This window comes from Alligator sinensis, unplaced genomic scaffold, assembly GCF_000455745.1.
Source record: "Alligator sinensis unplaced genomic scaffold, ASM45574v1 scaffold486_1, whole genome shotgun sequence".
Lineage (NCBI taxonomy): Eukaryota > Metazoa > Chordata > Crocodylia > Alligatoridae > Alligator > Alligator sinensis.
In genome coordinates this window covers 2,071,590-2,094,197 of record NW_005842053.1, presented here as the reverse complement: position 1 = coordinate 2,094,197, position 22,608 = coordinate 2,071,590, and the positions used below count along the sequence as shown (strand labels likewise).

General features: G+C 43.6%; 1 protein-coding gene across 4 annotated transcripts in view; it reads right to left on the bottom strand.

Annotated features, from left to right (window-relative positions):
* CXADR (CXADR, Ig-like cell adhesion molecule) overlaps positions 1-22,608 on the bottom strand; it is a 65,533-nt gene that overhangs the window by 24,610 nt on the left and 18,315 nt on the right. For 2 of the 4 annotated variants that reach the window (XM_006022915.3, XM_006022914.3), the window contains exons 2-3: positions 1,630-1,799; positions 66-270 (exon numbers count right to left, since the gene is read on the bottom strand). In XM_006022915.3, coding sequence (XP_006022977.1) covers positions 66-270; positions 1,630-1,799 — 375 coding nt within the window. Of the gene's footprint in view, positions 1-65; positions 271-1,629; positions 1,800-10,624; positions 10,738-18,718; positions 18,766-22,608 lie in introns of those variants that run through there. The other 2 variants (XM_025203339.1, XM_025203337.1) reach the window with 2 other exon arrangements.

Sequence of the window (22,608 nt, the reverse complement as noted above, 5' to 3'; positions counted from 1 at the left end):
GGGGGGGAGGGGCGGTGAGGAGGGTGTGGGAAGGGAAGAAAGGGATGAAGAAAAATATATCTTACCAAGCACAGTCAATTGTATTTTTTGGCTCTGAACTCCAGGAGCCTTCTTCACTTTACACTGGTATGTGCCAGTGTCTGTTGACTTTAGATTTAGAATCTCTAAGGAGGCATCACCAGATTTTGGATCAGGATTGGAAAACTGCATTCGTCCATGCATGCCTTCATAGTAATTACTATAGACCCTATCTACAGTATACATAATTATCTAAAAGGAAGAAAGAAAAAACAAAATCTTCAAGCAGATCTGTAGATCAAATATTGGAAAATAATCTCAATTTATTTCTTCAAAAACTGGCCAGCCATTACTTTTTTCATGGTTTTAAATAAACTCAGCCCAAAAAAAGCATGCAGAAAAAACCCACATGACAATGTTTTTGGTGCAAAATGAAACATCTCAATTTCTAGAGCCAAATATCTCACTGATAAGCCAAGATTGGCTAATATCTTCTAGCTGAGAGAAAAACCATCATGCTACTTGTGCGCTACAAATCTCTATATTTATTTATTACCTTTTTATGTCACCCTTCCCCCAGAAGGTTCAGGGAGGCTTACAGTAAGAGAAAGTAAGTCAAAGAAGAAAATATTAAAACAAGAAGGCAGAAAACACTTAACTGCCCCCCACCCATGCAAAAAAACAGTGCGCCACTGCTGCTCTCCTGCCTCTTAAGGAGAACATCCTCCCAACCCACCCTCCCAACCTACATTCAATAACTTGGTAAAAAGAAAATGGAAATTCTTCCTACCTCTTTTCCCTTCCATTCCTACCTAACTCTGGGGAGTCCTCCCTCCAAGGCCTTCCCTCTGTTTTTGCCCCCCTCAGAAATGTCATAGCTGTCTCCAAAACCTAGTCATCCTCCCCCTCCCAAGGCAGCACATAATTCAATTGAAAAAAAGAGAATAAAATAGGAGATCGTCAAACACTCCACTATCCTCCCCCCAGCATTATCTCTGTCCATGCCAAAGTGTGTCCTTGAGCACTGATCATTCCAGGGGGACCGGCAGCCCCTTTTAAGCCCCCGTTCCAGCTCAGATGGTCATATGGTTTGCCTGCTTAGTAACTCAGCCCGTTCCCTCTCCAGTTTCAGCCCCAGAGTGGGGAGGTCAGGAAGGGAGGGAAAGTTAGAAGCCCTCAAAGGGCTTCATCTAATATTCATCCATTCAAAGGATGAGTTCTAAGGAGATTAGCATGTCATAAATAAAACCAAAAGTTTTTATTTATTTATTTTTGTGGCAAATGAGGATTTGTTTAGTTTAGGACAGCACTATCTCCTGTCAACAAAATATGGAAAATAATCTTTATTCATTCCAGTACTTTTTTATTTTTAAAAACCACTAGTCCATAGCAAGCAAGTACTTACATTTTTAAACAAATACTTATACTCATATTTTTATTATGAAAAGTAAATACAATCACCAATGTTATGACTGTTGCTTCTTAAACAAGATCACAAGTTTCCTGTCTTGAAATTCAAAAAAAGGTTTGATGTAGAAGGAAGGATTTAATTTATGAAGCTTTTTTTACAACTAGAAGTTAAATTGCATTTGAAAAGCTCCGTCTACTCACAGTTTGTTCATTCTTTTGATTATCTATTGGTATTAAAACCCATTCGATATCTAATGGGCCTTCATCTTCTTGTGAGAGTGTGAACATACATGGCAACGTAACTTTCTCTCCTTGAGCTTTTTCAATCATAGGCTGGTCAGTTGGAGTTATTTTTAAGCTATCTGTTACACCTAGAAAGAAAAGTGGTTGTGGAAACAAAGCATTAAATATCTCATAATTCAACAGCCGAAACCAAAACATATCAATAAAGATTCTGTTTTCACAATAAGACTACATTAGTCACAAGCCAAGAATTTCAAACAGGGATGCCTAACGCCAAATTTCTAAACGCTTCCACATCTAAATGTTATTCTAGTATCCAAAATACTGAGCACCCAGCAACTTCCACTGAAGTTAATGTGAATATCGGAAGCTCCACTTCACTGAAGGTTACCTTATTTCTGTAACAGCCTAACCTCAGAGAAACTGAATGATTAAATGTACAATACTGGAACTGTTGGCAAATAAACAATATTTTTTGCAGAGCCCATCTAACAAATGCTGTACAGTGTTGCTAAACTACAAAGCAAATTTTTAAACAGTGTTAATAATTAAACCCAAAGTCAGCTAAGTAATTACTTGAAATGAGGATATAGTTACATCCTTTCCCATATCCTCAACTCCAACAGGTCATAGCTTTGTGCAAAAGTAAATGCAAAATGACTATGTTCTTAATCCTGAAACATTTGACTAGACATTTTCATCTGAACAACAAATGCACATCCACAATTTTAGTACCATAAGTGCATAAAACATACTGCTAAGGTTGGCTACCGCTGATGGGTATCAAGCTGCACTGTTATATTAGTTGCAAGGCATACAATAGTTTTGTTTTTAAAGGAATGGTCAAGTTAAGTCTCTTCCAAAAATGACAGAATTTTTAGATTTAATTTTTAGGTCAGCCTTTTCTGCTTGATTCTTTCTTGGGGTGGGGGGGCGGGATGGGGACAGAACAAAACAGAGTTGCATGCTTGCATATTAATCTTAATTTGCATGGCATGCCTAAAGAACTGCAAATTTCCAAGCCAGATTCTGTTCAGTTTAATGTAAAACACAAATAAACACAAACAAAGGATCAATATGGAGCCAGGAATGGATTCCTATGCTGTGCTGGATCCTGCTGTTCCCTGGCACGATGCCAATTCCCTTGCCATGGGGAGCCAGAGGAACCCAGCACTGGCTGCAAGTACAGCATTTTTACTTGTTACTCTGTTCTAAACAGTTTCTATTCCTCCTCTTGGAATCAAGTAAATATGGTAAATCTACAACATGTGCATTCATGTATTTTAATGAAGAGCCAGACCCAATTTGATGAGAAAGTTTACAAACTGAAGCCCTTCTTCCAGTGTGTACCGTGATACTCAATCAGGGTGTCATGAAATATTTTTTAAGGCTGCCATTCAATAGCAGTACTGTTACATGTGCAATCACCTACAGATGATGGAAAAGATAAAGCCAGAAAATTAAAAAAGGAATCCCTAGTGCCAAAAACATTCCGACCTACTGTGGTTTTTGTTGAGCTCTTTGCAACAGAAGAATTGTTTCTGTATTCAAAAACTGAGCTGAAAGCTAAGGGTGCTTGTACACAAGCCCGGAGGCTGCTCCCACATGCTGCAATTACAGCATGTTGGAGCAGATTCAATTAATCAAGCCTGCTGAAGCGCTCCAACCAACTTCCACATGTATCAGCATCCCCATGCTTCAAAATGGCGGCAGGGGTGCTTGTTTGACAAGCTTTAATTAAAGCGCTCCCACTGCCAGTTTAAAGTACGGGAACATTGATACACAAGATACTGCAGGCATTTTAACTAGAGTGGCTCTGAGAGCCACTCTAAAGCACCCTGCCTCAGAGCATGTGTAAGAAAGCCCTAAGAGTCTGCATTTTCCAAGGAGCACCTTGAGTCTAAAAAGGATAAGAACCACTGGTGCAAACTATGAAATGAAATTTTGCAGGTCCAAAAATTGGAAATCAGTTGCTCTGTGACATTATCTTACCAAAAGTCAATGTTAAATGACCAGAAGACTAAGGTGTAAAATGTTTTGCAATGATAAGTGCATATCTGATGCAAAATTTCCCTGGTGATTCCTAAAAGGGACAACTCTGACACAAACCATGCCTTTAGGAACATATGCATTGGGATTTATCTTCAGTCTTGTTCCAAAAAACTGAATAGTGTCACATTCAAATGATACTTTAAATAGAGTAAGAGCTTCAGAGGAAGCACACACTTTGGATGAGAACCATTGAGATTTTAAAAGTACCAGAATACTGAAGATAATTTAATTTTACTATATTATTACACAGATGAACAACACCAATAAGAATTTCACCTCTAACATCTACCTCTATTTGACAAAGCAAGTTGTTGCTTACAAAAGTTTATTCCTCTGTCAATCTGTTTATAACAGATGTAGGCAACTTGCAGCATGCATATCAAGTCGCATGGGCAGCCTCTGTACGTGGCAGAAGTCAGGATCAAAGAGGGGACAAGCAACATGGTGGCAGAGAGCGCAGGAAGCAGAAAAAAGCAGCAGATGAGGCAGAGAGCACAGAAAAGGAAGCAGAAAGCAAAAGCAGCAGATTGGACATGGAAAGGAGATCAGAGTAGCACTTAAATAGGATGCAGGGCTAATTTGTGGCACACTTGCCCAACACGCTAACAGACATTACAGTAAAAGGCAGGATGCCAGCTGGGAGAACATACGATGCACTTCTGTGGCTTAGAGCCACATCAGCTGATCAGTCTCAAGTCTGGGAACTGTACCATGTCCTTCCCCAACTGGGAACCAAGCTTGCTATTTGCCTGGGCATGGTGCACTCCTCTGGCTGGGAGCCAACTGACCGGGACCTCCAGCCTCTGGAGCACACTGCAGTCTTGAAAGGTTCCTGCTTTCTCTAGAGGTGGGGCACTGGCCACACATCCAATTACAAGCATAGTAAGAACCAGCCACAAAGTTACTACACTTATTTTATGCAATAATTTTGTGACTTATGCCTGTTTTTTATCACACCATTGATTGACTGAACATGTGGCCAGGTCACTACTTAAAACATGATTAACCAGTGAATCATGTCTTAAGTGGAAAGTCTGTCCGGAGCCTATGATACCACTCTGCCCTGCCTTCTGCCTGACTTCAGACTAACACAGCAAATTGTCCCGCCCCATCCAGTTATCAATCATATTACTCTCCCTACAACAGGGGTGTCAACCCCATCTGACCCCACAGCCCATATGAGGGTCATGGGACTGGGCTGTGGGCTGGACTGGTTCCACAGACTAGTTCCACACACCAGAGCCAATGCACAGGACCAGTCCAGTGTAAAAATGTGGACCTACACATGCACTGGCCCCAATCCTGGACTGTAGTGCTGAGCCCACATGGGCCACATGCTGCGCAAGATGACTGGGCTGGACCAGCCCTGCGCTGGCTCTGCTGCAGGCTGATGGTCTGTGGGTCCACCAGTGCACAGCGCTGGTCCAATGTGGGTGCTGCATACAGCGCAGGCCCTGGACTGGCCTCCCCTGCCATGTGCAGTAACTGCAGCACTGGGCTCAGCCCAGTGTGCTGCAAGCCATGTACACCAGATAGGCTCCACGTGCCACATGCAGGCTTGGGGCTTGTGCATGTGGCACGTGGGGTTCTTCCAAAACCCAGAGGCCAGATCTGGCCCATGAATTAATTGCATCTTTGGCACCCATGCCCTAAACCAACCTCCAGTTATTTCACGGCTGTCATACTGGTAACCTGTGAGTGCTTAAAACACAGACCTGGCAGCCAACTTTCCTACTGACCTGTGATGGGGGAGACTAAGGGGTTTGCATGTTGCTAGCACAGCCAGGGAGACGGAGGAGGTGAGGTGCCCCTGGCATAGCCCATGGGAGTGGGGAGGGAGCCTGTGCATTGTGTACCTCCCAGTCACAGTCAGATAGTCCTGAGTTAATAACCAATTCTGAATAAACATTTCAATTTCTGAGAGAGCAAAGCAAGAAGAACATGACAAGATTTTAAAATAGTATTTTTTCTTTGACATGACACAACAAATCGACAGTTTAGCAAGAGGTCATACAATACACAGAAACTCAATTTAAACATTTTTCCTGAAAACTAGCTTCCAGCTAAATGATGCCAGTCAATGCAAGAACATCTTTACCAAAGTACATCTGCCTGGATAAACAATGACCTAGTATGGTTTGAAGCAGCATACAATCGCCAGGCCAAATCCTGTTAGCACTGTTTTTTTTCTGGAATTGGGGTTAATTAAGTACAAATAACATTTATTAATTAGGATTTCTGCCCACTGTGGGATGGGCCAAACTCCCGATTCGATTAAGACTGAAATATTACTTGTTACGGAAAAAAACACCTGCAGGTACACAGCCAACAGCTACATGTCTAACAGGCATTCAAGGGATTCTAAAAGGAACAATGAAATATACTATGTCACTATTGCATTTTTAGTTAAAACATAATAAAGGAAAGTCTATATGTGAAGAAAAAACTTTAAAAATACATTTAGCTGTATCCTAACAAGTTTTTACAACTCTTGTTAAATGAATCTAGACTAATTGCCTCAGTTAGACTACGGTTTTCAGGAGGCAGACTAGCAAACATCCTCTCTGAATTAAACTACTGAGGATGTCCCAACTTTCTTCTTTCTCCACAGTGAAAAAGAGCAAAGTGACATCCTCAAGTCCACTGAGCAACAACTAAAAAGAAAATGTATAACCATGTAACCACAAGCTGAGGGTTTGGAACAGGCTCCCCCAGAAGTGGTAGTCATCCACCCTGGAATCTTCAAAAAAAATGTCTTAATACTGATGTTTTGGGATCATTTGATCCCAACAATCTTTCCTGCCCACGTGCAAGGGGGATGGACCCAATGATTTGCAAGGTTCCTTCCAGCCCCTAACAACTATGAATGTATGAAACTTCCTGTAACTATGCCCCTTCTCCCTCCAAAAAAATAAATAAATAAATAAAATTGAGCAATATTCATAAAAGAAATTTGGAATTCAGGTTACACTTAGAAGTACAAAACATATGAAAGTAAAGAAATGATAATGAATAGAAAGAAACAACCTTTACCGCTGCCCCACAGTGACACCTTACTAACAAACAAAAATAGTGGTTACTGGATTTTTAGTCCTAGATTAGAGGACTACTTTTTAAAAAAATGTTAATTTTTGTGACAGGTTTTGTTTTAGGGGTGGGGGAGGCAGTTAAGGGCAAAGACATGTTTTGGATGGGAAACTATCAAGAGCGCTGTTATTCCTAAAAGGATAAATAAAAAGAAACATTGGCTTCCTCTTTAAAACCAACTTGCAGGTATTTGAAGCCTTATCCTAAATCGCCCTCAGTCCTCTCTTCTCCAGATTTAATAATCCCACATCTTTCAAACCTTTCCTTGTAAACCATGTTTCCCAGGCCTCTAATCCAGGGGTCGGCAACCCCCTGGCACGCATGCCAGAGCATGGTATAAATGAGGCCATTTTGCTCAGTGCACCCTAGTCAGCCTGGGCTCTGGGCAGCTGGTGCTGGCCACAGAGCCTGGGGTGATTGTAGCAGGTGGCCAGGAAGCCACAAGCAGCCCATGCTCTGTGGCAGGCAGGGCCCAGGCCAGCTGTGGCAGGCAACTGGGAGGCTGGTAATAGCTGCACCAGGCTCCAGACCCCCGGCCAGGCTCCATGGCAGCAGCAAGTGTGTCTTTGGGCGCATGGTGGGGAGGGTCTGGGGCAGCGGACTTCTACCTGCTTGGAGGTGCACATGCACCTTGCTGCAAGCAACAAGGATCAGGCCCCTCAGGGCTCCTCTGCCATCTGTCCCTGGCATGCCAAGTTGAGTTGTGGGTTAATTTAGGGTGTTTTTGGCACAATGGCCAAAAACATTGCCAACCCCTGCTCTAATTATGTTTGTTGTTCTCTGCTGGACTCTTAATTGCTGAGAGCTTTCATGAAGTGAGAGGCCCAAAATTGTTCAGATTTGTCTAGCTGGAGGCTCACCAGTGCCAAATAGAGAAGAAGAATCAGTTTCCTTGATTTTCAAGTGATGCTTCTATTAAATACAGTATGCTATTTGTCTTTTTTTTTTGCAACGAGCACTCTTGGCTCATATTCAGCTTCTGGGCTACTATAAACCCGAGGTCCTTTCCTGCAGTATTGCAACCTAGCCAGTCATTTTCTAGTCAACTTATCAAGATAATTCTGTATCTTAATCCTACCCTCCAGAGTCTGAAACTCTACCCAATAGGTGCCATCTGATACTGAGTGTGCATTCAATTCCATCCTGCATTTATATGAAAAAATATGCTTTCTAAGATCTAAAGAGAGCAATGTAAATGACAAGATAAGAAATCGTACTTAAGCGAGTAGTTTTTTCTGAACAGACAAATGGTGTCTAGTTTCCAAGGCACTGGATTCTTTAGCCCCTCAAGTCTTAGCTGAGCAACACACGCTAACTGTAACAGAAACTCTGACTGGCTCAGAAATAGAAGATGGAGGGGTAAAACCAAATCATAGCTCTCATCTCTGTCTGCAACATACAGTTACGGAAGATCTCTGATATCACACTTCACATGGATGGTAAATTATAAGACTATTTGACCAAAAAGGCTGGCCTGTTTTTCAGAGGAGATCTCCAATTTCTGAGCACTTGCCAGATGTGTAAGTGTGATTCTTAAGATGGTAAACTCTCCTCTGCTAAGAGCTGGCAAGACAAAGCTGATAAAGCTGAGGCACAGTAGGCCAAGTAGTTGTTCCCTTGGCAAATCTCAGTCTGTTTTCAGTGGTCAAGCAACAGATGGCAGAGAGGGGCTCAGGGCTGAAGGACACTCTTGAAAGCCATGGGAACGTTCTGGATTGTGTCTCAAAGGTGCAGCTGACAATCCAGGGCATATCCACCTTTCTTTCACCTAGACTGCATTTCCTTAGTTTATTAATAAGAACGACAAGGGAAACAGTGTGAAAAGCCTTGCCAAAATTAAGATACTACCCTATCCATGGAGCTCATCACCTCATCGTAAAAGGAAAGCAGGCTGGTCAGGCACGCTGCCTACAGATGTTGACGTGACATGATTTCACTATATGAGACTAAGGAATGAATCTCTGAAAGAATCATCAAGAAGTGACAGAGTAATTTATAGAAACCAACTTGACCAACACATGAACTTCATGCAACAGCTCAGGACAATATAAAAGACAATGTCAAGCTTTCCTGCACTGCATACTAAGCCATCATGCGCACATTATGACAGATGGCATCATGGCAATGTTTCTTATCAGATACGGTTGTACAAAATCATCCCACCTCTGTAGGGCAACAGTCTGTCTGTTACAAGAGTGCATTTCTCCACATTGTGCATATTAACACACTGATATGGTGCTTCAGTTCCTAAAACAACCAGACATGTTGTGCCTTCAGGTCTGATGTGAGCTCCTCATCCCAACAGGGAGTGAAGGCATCTACCAAATCACAGAGGATCAAACCAATACAGTAACTGTCTCCCATCTCTGAGTGCCTCCCCAGAGTAAGCTTCTTGACTGCATACACATAAGAGGAATAAAAGTGCAAGCAATCATAAGGCCCAGACTACTGTAGTCCAGTGATGCTTGACCTTGAAGAGATTTGAACTGTTCCTTAAGGACAGAGGTGTCAAACATATGGCCCAGAGATCAGATCTGGCCTGTTCAGCTTCTTTATCCATCCCACGAGGCTACCAGAGGGCACCAAAAGTTGGGAGGTATGACTTGTCCCAGAATCCAGGACCACTTGGTCCTGCTGGGGTGGCTCACCACTGCTGCCCCTCGACTTGTTCCCTTGGGCCCACCACTGCCTCTGGACCCTTTGCCACTGCCACCATGGTGGCCACAGTGACATTCCTCAAGTTGCAGGATGCATCTGGGCCACAAGGAGCCCAGTGGTCTAGATCTGGCCTGGGGCCCAGGTGGGTTTGACACCCCTTGATAAACCTGGGTTCACTGGACTCCACTGCTTCAGCCAGGCAGGAAGCAGAACATAGGCTGACTGAGGCAGTCTGCGGAGCCACTGAGATGTGTGCACAGGGCCCCTCTATCCAGCATCAGCACTGCAAACTCTCTGCTCTTCAAGAGCTCAGAGTCTCCAGGTAAGTTCTTTGCAGTTTTTTCTTTTAGTTTTTTTAACCAGGAAAACAAACCCTGGAGAATTTTCCCGGGATCGTCTGAATATATGTGCACTGCCTAAGTGGGAATATTTTCCTACCCCTTGTTGTCCAAGATACATAGCCATTAACAAGAGTACCTCAGTGATGACTATCAAGAATTTGAACAAAAGACCATTGTACAAGTAATGGTCTTGACTCACTACAAACCATAAGTATTTCCTATGGGAAGGTCAGATTGTTATATAAAAATATGCAGCCTTAAGGTTAAGTGATACAAAGTAGTCCCTCTCCTAAAAAGATGGTACAATGATGGCTAGGGATGCACTGGTAAAGAATTTGGGGGCCGATACTGATAGCCAATATTAAAGGAGGCATATCAGCAGATACTGATCTGATTTCTGATTCAGCTGCCTCCAGCTGGTAAGTCCGGCACAGCTTGTGGGGTGGGGGCAGCTCCCGTCGCTGCTTGCACCCTGAGAGGGCAGGTGGGGGCATGTGCCCCCAGATCTGCATGGCGTGGGGTGGGCTGCAGCTGTGGGGTGGAGCCAAAGCCGGCGCTGCGCAGGGCCCGAGCGGGCTCCAACAGCACTGGGAGGAGATGCAGCCACCCCAAATTTCACCACAGCTCCACTCCCAGCCCCACCCCGACTTACCAGCTGGAGGCAGTTCTCCACGCTGCTGGCTCTGCTCCATGCTGCGCTACGGCTAAGCACCGCATGGGCATTTATCGGCCAAATTACTGGCCCCATCCAGCCGATATAGACAATTTTCTTTATATCAGTACTGATCAGATATTGGACCAATGTATCGGTGTACCTCTAATGATAGCTAATGCAGCAATCTTGAACATCAGTTTGTAAATGAGTGCTGAGCTTCTTTAAGTCCAAGATGAAGAGCAATCCTTCTTTCCTCTTCAGGATCAGAGTGTAAACTTTGTGCAACCTTTTTTCCTGCAGAGGCACTCCTTTATGACATCAGCTAGAAAGAAAGAAATCACCTGGCTAAAGCAGGTGGAGGGAGAGAAGGGAAGGGGAAAATGAGGTTGGGAAGTAAGCTAAACTAAATCAAGCCCTAAGGCTGGACTAGATGACTCCTTTCCAGCCCTACTTCTCTACGATTTCTATGATAAACAAGCTGGCAGATCTACCATTAGGTCCCTGACCCTGGAAGTACCACACTTGTTTCAGACAAAGCAAAAAGGTCCATGAAATCTGGGATGTTTCAGACAAAACACTTCAGGTTCAAACACCTTCAGAAAAATTCACTGTAAGCACTTAGTTATAATACCACTGTCCCCAAATATTAGATCTTGTCTCCAGAAATGGAAGAGCCCCTAGAAATTTAAAATCGCATTATGAATTTTGAAGAACACAGGAAATAACATTTCCCTCTTTTGTGAATCACCTTTCATTCAAAATATTTCTAAGGCTAACATTTTACATTGGAAAAATTAGTTATTTCATCTCTTCATTTTATTTTACAGTTTCTCTTATCAAGTGTACAGGACAAAATTTTAAAAAAATATTTACCTAGGTGCATAAATCCTAAATTTTTAGGAAAACATCTATTACTGTAATTGTGACCAGCAAACCAGATTCATTTATTCCTGAAGAGTCAGGGAACACATACAAGGCAGCACATAAGAGTAAAAGGCAGCAACTAAGAGAATAATCCAAACAAAATAGCAAAGATGTAGCAAGGAAAAAACAGAAAAACCTGTTCTAACTTTAAAAAAACCCTAAACTAAAAGAAAATAAACCAGTATTAATAAGAACATATGATACAGTGGAGATGACCAGTCCAAAAAGAAAGAAAGAAAATGGGAAAAGATAACATGAGACAAAATGTGAAAACAATAAAGGGGAAAAAATACAAGTATGGCCCATTTAAGTAAGACAAAAGTAAATTAATGCCATGGTCATAAATCCCTGCACTTCTCTGGAAAACATCCAACTTAAATTTGGTGAATTTGGTGTGATCAAGATTAAAACAAATGGCACAATATTGCTATATATTTAGATAAGATAGTTGTTTTATTACCACGCTTAAAAATGAAGAACTCAATAGGCAACAGTTTAGGTCTTAGTTGTCAAAGAAGCTTCTCAGTTTACCCATAACTGATTTGTGCTACAAATGCTATCTATTTCTGAAAGTCTTAAACAACAGAGTAACATTCAGCATACTGTTGGTGACTTACAGAATTGCAATGTCAGGAGTCATACAATAAAATCTCTTTTGTGCAGTAATAGTTTTAAATTGCTTTTCAATGTGAAACAGAGCAGAACAACCACTAATCTTGTAAATCAGATATGGCTTAAGGCAATTCATAGAAAGCATTACTGCACAAATATTGTACAATGCAGAAAGCAAAGGATGCTGTATTTTGTGTCTGTACAGGAATCCAGTGATTGAGCTTTCCGTTAAACTTAAAAACTAAGAAATCTAATCATATGATCATAATAAAAAAGGGACACCTAACTGCCTATATGATGCAATTAAAATATTCAATGTGGATATAAAATCATTCTTCTAAAAAACACCAACACAAAATTGTAAAACATCTCCTGTACTGTACAGATTAAAGCTTTGAACAGTTTCATGTACACTTAAAAAAGGATTGCAACTTCATTATTTTTTTCAAGTGGGGGTGGGGAGGGAGCCTGTTTATTCACCTACAGCAATCCCCAGATGCAGGAAAGGGTTCAAAGCAAGATTTATGAAGAATTTAGGCACCCAACTCCAAGAATGATTCAAAACAGCTTCTGCCTGACCTCCTAGGCACCTCAAAATTGGACCTCTAAGAGCATGCCTGAAACATGCCAGAAACACTGAGCTCACCAGAAAGTACAATAGTCACACCCTTTCATTCAAAATCTCAATTGGACAGGGAAGTGGTGGCATCACTCAGTTACTATACAACAGCTTAGAGAAGTCACCCAGGAAATGGGGAACTGAACACACTGCCCTTCTCAGCCAGAGACGGTTCAAAACCCCACTTTCACAACTAACTGGAGTGCCCTAACCAACAAGGTGACAAGAAACATTCTCCACCCTTCATGTTGAAGCTATGCCACTATTCATGAGAGAATGCAAAACTCATACAATCAGAAAATGCCTTCACAAGAGGAAACATGATTTAGTAGCCCAACAAAAAGGACACTCAGCTGGGAGAGGCGGATTCCAGTTTCTGTTCTTAGAATTATTTTATTCATCTTTTAAAACCTAAAATACACAAACAACTATTTCCTTGTACCATGCTGTCAGACATGAACACTGTAGGTTCAAAACCTGGATTCCACTCAAACGGAGAGAGACAGGGAGTTAGAAGTGAGCAGAATTTGCAATTATCTTTGCCATGATCCAAAAGAGTCCAGGTTGTTGACTTCTGGGCACAAAGCAAAAGCCTTCTATTTGCTATCATGATTAATAAAGCTGAGAGAGTGAAGAAGATTTCTGCTGGTGTTTTAAATTCAATTTCTCTTTGCATGATATAATGGCAGAAAGACTCAGATAACTGGATAAATGCAATTTTTAGTTTATGTATGCTAATTAAAGTAAATACAATTAAGTTTTCCCACCAATAAGTACTCTTCCCATTTCACAACTCTGGTTAAAATTCCTGCAGCTGGACTTTTATTAGGCTGCTTTGCTTTAGTTCCCAAGTGTCCTCAACCCTTTAGATCAGAGAGGACACCAACATAGCTCAGGCACCCCCTTTTCCAGAACACCCACCTTGTCAGCCCTGTGGGTTAACTGTAAACCTCCAGGGACAAACGGTGGAAGCAGTCACAAATACAAGTTCTGTAAAGGTTCCAACACACACACACCCATGCCATGGGCCGGATGAGTTTGGTAAGGAGTTCAGAATCCTTCCTTCCTTGCACACAGCTGCCCTGCCCCATAATCAGTGCTACAGTTAAAAAGGACTGCTCTCCTCTACTCCTGTCCTACCAAGGCTTTTCCTTCTTCCTTGCAGGTCCTATGGAGTTCCCCTGATGTTTAGGTTCTGTTAAGACATCAGTACTAATGTCCAACCTTTGATCTCTCCAAGTTCTTCTCCTAGCTCCTCCCCAAATGTTCTGCACAGAAATTAGAGAAAACCAATTTCCCTTAGAATTACTCATCCCATTCTCCTATTATCTGGAATCTGGTGAATATATCATATGGTCCCGGCAGTATTTTGGTAATCTTACATGAGTGGCAGTTACATGTAGGGACCTCCTGAATTCAGTGAGGATCCCCCCCTGCATTTTGCAGGCAGAATACAGTGTCTGGCACCATTTTGCAAGTGAAGCACACTGTCCCCCACTACTGCCCCTGATTGGCCAAGGGGCCCTCACCAATGATTGGCTGCAAGAGCTGCCTGTCATGGCTTTGCCCCTAACCGCTAATTGGCTGTGCAAGCTATCCATCATGCAGACCCGCCCCTCACTGCTGATTGGTGGAGAGGGTCAGGGCCACATGATAGGCAGCCCTTACAGCCGATCTGTAGTAAAGGGCAGGGGTGGAAGTCATCTTGCCAGCAACCCTTTGAGTGGGCAGCTGTCACTCCCATTCCCTGCCTTGGCGGGCTGATACAGCACCCTGAAGCATTTTATTATCTGTAGGGTTTTTTGTTTTTGTGGATTTGATAGGCATTGCTTGTTTTTGAGGGCAGTGCTGGATTACCACAAAATCCATGAAATCATGATTTTGGTAGGTTCCTAGTTTTATGTAGAAGACATTTGCACCAGCATCATTTACATTAGGTCTGTATATTAGTGAAACTTATACCAGTGTACAAAACAGACAGGCAAGCAGCGCCTGTGAAAAAGAATCAGCTATCAGTATACCTCACCACTAGGTGGCACAGAAGCTGGTGCACTGAGCCAGTGATTCTCAACCACAGAACCCTTGCCTACCTTGAGATCCTTTCAAGGGTTATGAGGGCTGCTGCACAACATTGGCACAGTTAGGTGTGCAAAGGTGATTCACATGATAAACCCAGATACTTGAAACAGGAAACTGTTGTATATTAAAAGCAGTGCAATGCTTTAGGAATCAGAACACATGGCAGAGGTGACATCTTTTACAAAACCAACTAGACGTTTGCAAAAAAAATTCTATTGCTTTAGCATTTTTATGTAGTCAAAACTGCTGGCATTTTCCAAGGAGTGCCTCAAATCTCAAAATGACAAGAACCATTGCATTGAGCAAAGACTGCAGTAAACATGAACAAAAGTAAAATTACATCAGTGTAATACTATCAGGATTCTTTTAGGGATTAATTCTAAGCTTTATTTGGTAAAGCTGCTTCAGTAAAAAGGTTACTGCCATCAGCTGTCTACATCTAGTTTACACCAGTGTAAACATATATCCCGGTTCTGATGCAAAGGCAATCAATGATAAGATGCATTTAAACAGTTTAACAAATTATACAGACTTTGATACTGAAAACACATGTCCATGTGCTTAGCTTTACTTCTAGAAATTGGAGTTAAGGGAACTATTCAAATGTGAATTAACTATATGCACATTTGCAGAATGAATTCCTGAGCTGGCAATAACAACATGAAAAAACAGGACTTTTCAAAATACTCAGACTATCAAAACAAACAAGTGAAGAGCCAGTAACGTTTTAATCTAGGTAAACTTCCATTCTTTTTGTATCAATCCTTGTGTTGCCAATTTATCTTCACATTCTTGAAGCTCTTGTTCCTGAACTGAACAAGTTGCTAAACAAGTTTCCTAGCAACAACAGTGGTTGATGACCTTGCTCTACAGGAACATAGTTATCAAGTTCAGAGGCACGGAACATTTGTATTCCTTTCATTACCATAGGAAACTGAAGATCACTATTCTTTTTGCACAGACACTACCTACAGGATTTATAATAGGAATTGTCAATAAAAATACCAGTTCAGGCATGGAGTTTTATCTATTCTATTGTCCAAGGTCTTCAGATTCCATTGGACAACCTCAAAACTTATGTTAGCAAGTTCGGCTGGACTTGGACACTAATTTAAATGACACAACATGATCTAGGTCAGCCTGCATTTAAGTAAAAGCCATATGAATTCCATCAGCAGCTCTACATAGATTTAAATGCACATAGCGTGAAGGACAGTACCAGTACTATGGTTTCAGCTTAATAACAAAAAGCGGTATTTTTTCTCTCCTGTGCAAGCAATATCAGCATTGACAAAAAAAAATAAAAAGACTGAATGATGGAACCAGCTACAAGGTACAGGACCTGAAAGCAGCAAAGCACAACGTCAAATAACTCTACTCCTTTTATGGCTGTTTTCCTTTTTGCTTCCACTCAGCCTAATACGATATAGCAGTTTACCGAGTGATCATGTAATTTTTCATTTATGTGGACCATATATTAAGCTATTCATAGCCACCGAATGACTTTTCCTGGTAGTGTTAGAGTGAGCAATAGCATATTTTGCCTTTTGCATATTTTTTCTTACCATGTTGCATGCATTATGCCAATAATGGAAAGAAACTAATTTGGCAGTACAATGTTTTTAAAATGGTGACAAGCAAAAGTGGAGTTGTGTCCTCCTTTGCTTCTATAAGATAAATCAAAGTTGCTGGAAAAGGCTAAACTAAGAAGTCCAAGGTCTAGCCAGCCTAAACAGTCACAAAGGAAAGTTCTGTGCATTTGAAGGGTTATGGAGAGTTTTTCTTTTATTTTCTTTAATATATACACACACTTAAATCTTCGCATTAAATGAACTTCTAAGGTGAAGTATCGTTGTGCATGAATAATGCACCTCATAGTTGGGTAACTACATCAATCTCTAATGAAAAGAATGAAATATGGGTTAGGGATTTACATGCATATTTCCTCCATTGCCTGTGAAAAGTTTGGGTATCTACATAACTTCGTTCTGCAGGCATTGTTAATTCAAAGTTGTAAACCAAAAACATCCTCTTCATTTTACCTAGGAAGAGTGAATCCGTAGAGGGAAGAACTCCTGTTGCACCACTGTTAGCACAGGTTTTATAATAGGGATGACAAACATGCAATCTTTGGTTCATGGCCTTGTCTAGGACTTGGACCCAAATTCGACCCCCTATGAGGTGGAGTAAATAGCATTTTGGGCTACTTAGCCATGTTTTAGAGACTGTCACATTTTTAGCTTCTCTCATTCCTGCTTTCCTGATCTCCAACTATTCCTTTTTTCACAGACAGCCCCTTTTCCACCTTGTATTTTATCCCTGTTGTCTCCTTCTAACTTTTATTTTTCTCTTTCTCCCTGCTGTCTTCCCCTGCCCCTCCCCTGCTTATCTCTACCTATTTACATTTTCACTGACATCCTATACTTTTAGCTTCTCATTCCTTGGAGTCTCAGACCAGCAGAGCCTGAGGAAGGGTGACTGCGCCTGAAAGCTTGCTAAGAACTTTTTTCCAACTACTCAGTTGGTCTAATAAAAAATATCACCCCTAACTAAAGAACCTTGCCCACCTTCAATCTAGGCAGACATGGTTATTTGGGTAAATGTAATATCTTTTATTAGACCAACTGAATAGACTAAATAAATATAGTCTATATAAATATAGTCTATTCAGGCACATATTCAGGCAAATATAGTCTATTCAGTTGGTCTAATAAAGATATCACATTTACCCAAATAACCTTGTCTGCGTATGTCCTCAGACCAACACAGCTACAACCAACACCACCTTCAATCTAAACACGTACACAGATCATTTCCAATTTTTAATACACACTTTCTGCAGACTATATTAATGGCTTTAGATGCAACCAATACTGCTATACTGACACTGTACAGTTCAATGAAAATTTCCTGTTTGAACATGTTATGCAAAATTCCATGAACAGATATGATAATCACTACATTATTGCAGCAAACAGCCATTTGTGGTCAGATAGCTACATTCTGCTTTCAGTCCCCTGAAGGCATTTTCTACCACCTTTCTGAACTTACATGCATTTCTCTGGGTTTTTGTATTCAGGTAGAGGTCACAAACAGCTGCAGAAACATACATGCAGAATTACAATGAAAGCAAACAGCCCATCCATGGCAGCAACGTTCAGCAAAAGAAAGAGTTCCCCTATGCTTTGCTCATGACAAGTTCAAACACCCTGAGAAGCTTAAGATTATGTTCACGTATGTATCCACAACCCTACCAAAATGTTTTATGACAGGTTTCATTACCACTAAGTAGCTTGAATCACTCTACACTTGCATATACCTGCATTTGATGTATGCATATAGTGTGGCAAACCCTAAGTTTGATGGCTCTTGCAAAGTCTAAAATTCACAACTATTTAAATCACTGACCATGCACCCCTGTAACTTCAAAGGGCTGCCAAATCATTATACATCACAGGCTTCCCAATGTCAAAATGATGTCTACATAAACAGTAACTATTCAAAGTAAAACATTTCTAAAGTATATCTACCACTATTTTCCCCAGAAGGAAGAGTTCTTATCCTTATGTTTGACATTCCAGAGCTGGTTCACAAAAGAGGTATGGTAAAACTCATTTTCATCCTGGAGTTATAAGCAGCACTGGGCTACTTTCCAGAACAGTCTTTGGTTGTGAGCCAAAACAAAAAAGTAACGGTCCAATTGCTGACAACAATCTGCAACAAGCGCACATGTTTGTCTACTCCAGACAGTGATTCTACTGTCATACACAGGTTAATTCCAAAATCTGTCAAATCTCAAGCAGTCTACAGGGACTGCTACAACATCCCTACCACCTTGCAGAAACCTTAAAAGCGCCAGAAGCCTCCAGTTCTACATGGAGCAGTAATACTGTTTCCACTTTGGCCTTCATTTTTTGCAATGGACTAAGATAGTGGTTTTTAACCTATGGTCCACAGACCCTTAGGGGTCCACAAAAGATGCCTATAATCAATCAAAAACAGGCAAATACCCACACTTACAATTCAAAGCGGTCTGCACCTCCATTCAAAATTTCCAAAGGGGTCTGCAAATGAAAAAAAGGTTGAAAACCACTGGACTAGGAAATTGTAACAGCATTAGAACCTATGGGATTTTCTGTAGTGAATTATGGAGTCAGACTTCACCATTTCTGTGGTTACTCAAAAAGGCCTTTCTGAATACCACTCTAAGACAGCTTCACAAGGCTGTAAAACAGGTTCACTGGGACAACAAACTGTGACGATACAGTTCAGCAATACAGTGTAGACAGTAAAAAAAAAATGCAGCTGATCTGGATGCTAAAAAATAAAATAGCTAGTATAGACACAGGCAGATAAGGTTCTTTGGGTAGATGTGATATCTTTCATTAGACAAACTAGTTGAAAAAAAAAGGGGTTTTGCAAGCTTTCTGGTACAAACATCCTTCTTCAGGCATTTGTGTCTGTGCCCAAAAGCTTATAAAGTACATTTTTTCCAACTATTGAGTTGGTTTAATAAAAGATATCACATCTATATCTACCCAAAGAAACTGGTCTGTCTATGTCCTTAGACCAACAAGGCTACAACCAACAACCCTAGTATAGACACTGTACTGTCACTATTTAAATCGGTAGCATCCCATCAATTACACTGTTGTAAATAGTTGCTAAATAAAGTAACCACACCCATTAGCTCAGGGGAGGGCAATTATTTCAGGCGGAGGGCTGCTTACCGAGTTTTGGCAAGCCATTGAGGGCCGCATGACAGGTAGCCAGGGGCAGGTAAACATTAATTTTCTAAATGTTTTAGGGGCCCCGCAGGCTGGATTGAATGGCCTGGCAGGCTGCATCTGGCCTGCAGGCTGCATTTTGCCCACCCCTGCATTAGCTGCATAGCTTCAAACTCCAAATCAAAAAATCCTGCAAGCGTGCACTCCTGAGCTGCTCTATATATACTCTACATGCCACCAGATTTTTCACATACTACTCTACCCCAGTGGTTTTTGACCTTTTTTTCATTTGCAGACCCCTAAAAAAATTTCAAATATAGGTGCAGACCCCTCTGACCTGTAAGTGTGGGTATTCCCATATGTTTGATTGATCACAGTCACCTTGGAGCAGTGTCAGAACACTGACAGTGCCCTCATTCCCTTGCTTCACCTGTGGCAAGTTAGTGTGGTGTTGATGGTTGTAGCAGGGCAACTTTGGTGCCTGACACTTTAAGAGGCTTGCAGAGGCTGTGGAGCAGCTGGCAGGTGCAGTGTAGCTTAATGAGGTGGTCACATGATTGCATGAGGGCCCCCTGGATTGATGGGGCTGGGCAGCCTCAGTATAAACCCAGGCCCTCAGAAGTAAGTGGGCAGTTACTGCAGGGAGCCAGAGAGATAACAGTGTCTGGCTGGAGAAGAACATGCTCCCAGAAGAACATTCTGGTGGTTAAGGACAGGAACTATGGGGATGGAGGAGGTTTCTGGTCCTGGGGAATAACCTAAATCTACACCCTGCTAGGGTTGGATGGTGTGGTGGGGCTGCCTGTGGGGGGGAGTCCCTAAAAAATGCCACACCTGTGCCTCCCTAGTGAAAGGCAAGTATGGGGCTCTATATAGCTTCAGCCCCCATGACCTGGTGTGTTACCTCATAGAGGGGACAGGTGATGGTCCAGGCATTATCATCAGAGCCCTGAGGCCCAAGGGGCATAAGGCATAGTAGCCTGGTGACAGGGTGGTGTAGTGGCCCTAGTGAGGGGGTGCAAGAGTGATCGGGCTGTGTAGAGTAGATTCCGCATAGACAGGACTGAATGACTGCGCATAGGCTGGCCTAAGTAGAGCGACTGAGTGAAATGTGTTTGGAGAGGCCTGAGAAGGCAGACCCATATGGGAGCGTGAGGGTGAGCAGCAAAATACCTACCCAAAGTAACCTCACCTGGCCCATGCTGGGGTCAGGACCAGACTGGTCAAAGGGCCAGAGGGATGGCCAGACGCTAGAGGCTGGGAGTCCTGACTGGCCTAGAGGTAAGGCCAAGAGTCCTGGAGGGGGACAAAGCTATGAGGTAAAAAGGGCTTAGGGAGTTCTGTCACCCAGAATGAGGGCGGAGTAAACCACCTGAGGAGGAGGGACACAGGTGGGGTCCGAATGTCTGGAGAGCACAGAGTTGAGGTTCATTGTGGGGCAGAAGCTACACAATGATGCCACCTGCAAGGCATGGGGCATGGTCTAGGGCAGGGGTGGACAAAATACAGCCTGCAGGCCAAATCTGGCCCACCAGGCCTTTCTATCCAGCCTGCAAGACCCCTAAAAAAAATTAGAAAATTAGTATTTATCTGCCCCTTGCAGCCTATCAAAGATAACAGGAGACAGGGGCAGTAGGACCCAGGGGAAGCCACGCCAGGCTCCTGCAAGGCTCGCCAGGCCCCACCCCACCACAGCCGGAAGCCGCTGCCTAGCAGAGGCTTCTGACCTGGGACCATAGGGCTGTTTATTTCTGCCTGCGCCAAAGCAGGAAATTCAGGTAAGAAGGGTTGGGAGGGGGGCAGGGAAGGACTACGGGCGATTGCCCCAGTCCTTGGGGCCGGACCAGCTCCTGCTGAGTCCCATGGTCCAGCCACGCAGCTGGGAGCCATGTGGTGCAGAGCAGCCAGCCGTTGGGTGGACAAGAAAGTGGGGAAAGCAGGGGAGTGGAAGCGTGGGACCCATGCCGGTGTCCCGGAGCCAGCACTGGCAGGGCTCAGAGTGGGGCAGTAGGAGTGCAGGGTATGGGATGGCAGGGATCTGTGGAGCTGGGCTGGGCTGCACTGGTGAGGAGAAGCAGTGGCTGAGCTGTGTGCCACTTGGGACTGGCTCAGCTGCAGCTTTTCCTCCCTGGTGCCAAACTGGCCGGGCCTTTCCCATCCCATCCCGAGCCCGGACAGATCTGTACCAGCAAAAAGCAGCAGCTGACCTGCGCACTGCTCAGAACCAGCCCAGCCTGGCTGGAGCAGCACATGGCTTAGCCGGCTCAGCCACACCTTCCCCTTACCTGTGCGCACCCGGCCCCAAGCAGCATATGGCTAAGCAGGTCCAGCGGCACGTGGCTCAACCGCTGCTTCTCCTCACTAGTACCAACCCAGCCAAGCCCATCCCATCTCAACAGGCACGGAGTGAAGCCAGCCCAGCTGCTGCCTCCCCATGTGCCACTCGGGACAGGACAGGCCTGGCCAGGCCAGCACCGGCAAGGAGAAGCGGTGGCTGAGCCACACACTGCTTGAGAGCAGCCAGGCAGGGCAGGCACAGATAAGGGGAAGCTGCAGCTGAGCTGGCTGAGCCTTTTGCTGCTCTGACTGGACTGGACTGGACTGGACTAGGCTGGGCTGGTCCCAAGTGGCACACAGCTCAGCTGCCACTTCTCCTCGCTGGTGACGGCCTGGCCAGGCCTGTCCTGTCCCGAGCGGCACGCAGGGAAGACCAGCTAATGCTTCAATGCATACCACTCGGACAGCACGGGCCTGGGCGAGTTGGCACCAGCGAAGAGAAGCAGCGGCTCAGGTGCATGCCTGGTGCCACTCGGCTGGCTGACCCATATGCCACTTGGGACTGACTGGGCCGGGCAGGCGCAGGTAAGGAGAAGTTTCATAGACATCAGGGCTGGAAGGGACCTCGGAAGATCATCGAGTCCAGCCCCCTTAGTCGGGGCTGAGCTGCATGCAGCTGCAGCCAGGCCGGGCTGGCCTCAAGCAGTGCGCAACTCAGCTGCTGCTTCACCTTGCTGGTACCAACCTGGCCAGGCCTGTCCCGTCCTGAGCAGCATGTGGGGAAGCAACATGCAGCAGCAGCTGAGATGTGTGCCACTTGGGATCAGCTGGGATGGGCCGGCAGAAGTAAGGGAAAACTGCAGCTTTGCTGCGTGCCACTCAGGCCAGGCCAGCACCAGGGAGGGG